A 3,600-nucleotide genomic window follows, 5' to 3' on the forward strand; every position below is an offset into this window, starting at 1 on the left:
GATGTCTGGGGGAGACAACGAGCTCTGGTCTCACCCTGCTCTCGAGAAACTCTGTAGGAGAAGGACGTGAAGAGGGAGCAAGCTGTGACCCAAACGCCAGTGTCCTGCGGCTCTCCCGGAGGGCGGCAATGCTGGCCCAAAGGTGCGGTGCAGGCGCCGCCACTCCAGGGCTGCAGCCCTGTCCGAGGGACATCTCCGCTCCTGCCTGTGGCACGGGGAGCGTTGCCAGCAGGCCGAGGGAAGCAATCCTTCCTCTCCGCCGCGTGTCGCGGGACCCGGCATTTGAGCCTGTGCCGGCTGCAAGAGCGGCCACCCTCTTGCTTGGGTGCCGAGGGCCCAGGCCCCAGCGTGGCACCCCCAGCCACCCCTGTGAGGCGGGGGCTCTGTCACAGTGGGTGCCAGGTAGCTTTGGGCGTCCCTGCCCAAACGGGGGGCGTGCGGTGGTGATGTCACAATGGCTGGCCATGGCGACCCGCGGGGGCGAGGAGCATATAAAAGGCTGCTGGGCTCGGGCCGTGCCTCAGTGCGATTTGGTGAGTTGGGGAGAGGGCAGGGAGGAGGGGGCTGCCCGGGGCTGCCGAGGGAGGAGGGGTTGCACACCTCGGGCCCGTGCTGCAGACTCACCCTCGTCCTGCTTCTCCCTCAGGGTCGGCAGAGGAGCGTGTGGAGGAGAAACCCCGGCACCGCTGGGGCAGTGACTCTCCAAGTGCTCGCTGTCCAAGTGCACCATGTCTGAAATGAAGCGGAAGGCTCCCGACTCGAGGGAGCAAGGTGAGAGAAAAGTATCCCGTCCCACAGGAGGGCGGGGAGGGGCTGGGGGGGCTGCCTGTGGCCGAGAGGGGAGGCAGGGGCAGGCAGGGGCTCCCCAACCACCCCGGGGCAGGGCCCCTCTGCTCCTTGGCAGGGGGGGCCCAGGTCGGGCTCTGGGTGCCTGCTGGGACCCTTGTGCCTGCTGTGCCTCCTTCCCCTCCACAGCCTCTGGCCCTGCCCATCAGCCAGCATGGCAGGGACAGAACAGGCTCTTGGGGACAGTCCCTCAGGGACACCTGGCCCCGCAAAGGTGCTCAATGGCTGTGCCATTTGCTCTCTCCCCTCCAGCATGCATGCTGTGTGGCCGGGCAGATGCTGACCCAAACATCTGCGGCCCCAGACACGAAAGGAATGGACTCTGTGCCCACGCGTTTTGCCTGGTGAGTTCCCCCAGGGTTCCCGTCAGCATCCCACCAGGGACGGTCCCTTCAACTATGACCCCTAACGAGATCCTGCTCTTTTCTACAGTATTTTGTGGATAGCCTTTCACGGCGTGGAAGCATGCGCGAAGACATAGAGGGGTACCGTCCTGACGACATCCGATGCGCAATCAAGCGGGCATCCCAGAAGGTGAGGACCTGATGGGAACAGGGAGGTTTGGGCCAGGAGATGCTCCCGCGAGCTTAGCCTGGACCCCAAGGCAGCAATCCCAGCCTTTCCAACCTGCTCCGGGACAAACTGCTGCTCTGGCAGACGAGCCTTGTCCGCCAGGGGGGTCTGCAGAGCGTGACCCAGCAGCGCCCGCACCCTGTGCCCTGCCCTGCCCAGGGGTGTGGGGCCAGCGGTGGCGGCATCGAGCCTGGTGCTAATGGGGCTGCTGTGTTCTTTTCAGCAATGCTTCGTTTGTGGCGAGCGAGGGGCCACCATCACCTGCACGGAGACAGGCTGTGAACGCAGCTTCCATCTCCCCTGCGCCTCGGAGGGAGAATGCGTCACCCAGTTCTTTGGGCAGTACAGGTAAGGGCTGCCAGCAGCAGCCAAGCAAGAGAGGACCCCACGCTGGTGCTTCCCAGCAGCCTGGCAGAGCCGGAGGCAGCGCCAGAGCCTGGATGGGCCTGGGGCTCCTTCACGTTCCTCTGCCCTCCTCGCCACAACCGCGGCAGGCCCAGCACTTCTCACCTTGCCCTTCCCTTCCCTCTCCCCGCCAGGTCCTTCTGCTGGGAGCACCGCCCTCAGCAGGCAGTGCAGGCAGCTCCGGAGCAGGACACCATCTGCATCATCTGCATGGACCCTGTGGGGGACAGCAAGTCCTACCACACCATGGTGTGCCCAGCCTGCAGTCACGCCTGGTTCCACCGGGGCTGCATCCAGGTAGGAGCCCTCCCCTCACCCTGCGCGCACGGCAGGTGCTCAGCAGCACCAGGGCCCGCTCACCTCTCACCGCATGTGTTTCTGCTGCAGGAAATGGCCATACACACAGACAATGTCCACATCAAGTGCCCCATCTGCAGAAACAGGGTGGAGTTTCGTTCAGAACTGTGCATCATGGGGATCCGAGGGATCCAAGTCCCAGTCAGGTTGGTGTCCCTCTGCCCTGCTCTCTAGACACGAGGGCACAAGCGCTGCGCATGGCCAGGGACTGGACAATTTCCCTCCCTTCTCTTGCAGAGGACCAACCTGGGAGAACAACAACGCCTCTGCATCGCTGCAAGAGAGGCGCCGGCGCTGTACTGTCGGGGAATGCCTTTACCCACAAGGCAGGGAGCAGGCGGAGGGACAGGGGTGAGTTGCCTCAGCAGCCATCTGGGGCTCTGCCCACGTCCTCAGCCTCAGCACATGCTGGGGGAGCCAGGACAGAGCACAAGGGATGTGCCAGCCACTCCCTGGCTCAGACACTTTGTCCTCACACCCACAACTCTTTGCTTCCCCAGGCCCTGGCAGCTGCTCCTGTGCCGCTCCTGTGCTGCCGAAGGCACCCACCGGCGCTGCTCCAACTTGACCAACAGCACAGGCACCTGGGACTGCGACAGGTGCGCTGGCCTGGGCACCAGCAGCCAGGCAGCACCGGGGCCATTACAAGGTATCCCGGTGACTGACAGTACAAGGCAGGAGAGAGACCAGGCGACGATCCGCCATGTACTTTGGGCACCAGACACCTTTAACCAGCCCCAAAGACGCCATGAGACCAGTGCTGAGAGCAGCACTCACAGCCCTAACGCTGAAACAGCACCAGGAACCTCCAATCGCCCCACGGTGCCCGAAGGCAGACTCCCCGCCGGCCAGCGGGGGCAACCCCGGACAAGAAGCCGCTCACTGCTGGAATGTCCAGCCCCAGATCCCCAGAGACGGCCCCGAAGACGACGCAGGAGCAGCCACGCACCAGAAAACGGTGCTGGGAGCAGCAGCAGCACCAGATCTGCCAGGGGGGCGGCATCGGGGTCCCCCAGTGGATCCCCAGGGCCTAGGCGGAGACGACGCTCCAGCCAGCAGGGGACGGCCCGGACAAGAAGCCGCTCCCCGTTACAACATCAGGCCCCAAATACCCAGAGGCAGACCCAAAGACGGCGTGGGAGCAGACGTGCTACAACCCCCAGTGCTCAGGGCAGCAGCAGCAGCAGCTTTGAAAGCGAAACGGCACCGGGGTCCTCCAGCGATTCCCTGGTGCCTGAACGCAGCAGCCGCTCCAGCCACGCCGGGCCAGTCCGGATGCGAAGCCGCTCCCGGTTACAACATCGGGCCCCAAATCCCTACGGCCGGCCTGAACAACGCCACGGGAGCAGCCGTGCTCCAGCCCCACGTCCTGGCTCCAGTCCCCAGCCGCCATCACAATAAAGCTTGCTGCCAATCCCA

The 3,600-nt window shown here is 64.6% G+C and overlaps 1 protein-coding gene across 2 annotated transcripts; it reads left to right on the forward strand.

The window, feature by feature from the left end:
• Positions 1 to 552: 552 nt before the first annotated feature.
• On the forward strand, positions 553 to 3,600 carry LOC136791591 (pineapple eye protein-like). 2 transcript variants are annotated; one of them, XM_067002970.1, is made up of 5 exons: positions 553 to 1,190; positions 1,279 to 2,121; positions 2,212 to 2,327; positions 2,419 to 2,532; positions 2,682 to 3,600. In XM_067002970.1, the coding sequence occupies exons 2-5, from the start codon at positions 1,738 to 1,740 to the stop codon at positions 3,580 to 3,582; spliced, it is 1,515 nt and encodes a 504-aa protein (XP_066859071.1). In that variant the 5' UTR covers positions 553 to 1,190; positions 1,279 to 1,737; the 3' UTR covers positions 3,583 to 3,600. The 2 variants fall into 2 exon arrangements, with proteins under 2 accessions (XP_066859071.1, XP_066859072.1); XM_067002971.1 differs by lacking the exon at positions 553 to 1,190 and having other exon boundaries at positions 1,197 to 2,121.

This window comes from Anser cygnoides, chromosome 10 (genome assembly GCF_040182565.1).
Source record: "Anser cygnoides isolate HZ-2024a breed goose chromosome 10, Taihu_goose_T2T_genome, whole genome shotgun sequence".
Taxonomy (NCBI): Eukaryota; Metazoa; Chordata; class Aves; order Anseriformes; family Anatidae; genus Anser; species Anser cygnoides.

Coding starts and splice junctions, on each gene's coding strand:
- LOC136791591 (XM_067002970.1), top strand. CDS start 1,738: ATGCGTCACCCAGTTCTTTGGGCAGTACAGGTAAGGGCTGCCAGCAGC. Junction 2,328..2,418: donor GGGATCCAAGTCCCAGTCAG/GTTGGTGTCCCT, acceptor CTTCTCTTGCAG/AGGACCAACCTGGGAGAACA. Junction 2,533..2,681: donor GAGCAGGCGGAGGGACAGGG/GTGAGTTGCCTC, acceptor TTGCTTCCCCAG/GCCCTGGCAGCTGCTCCTGT.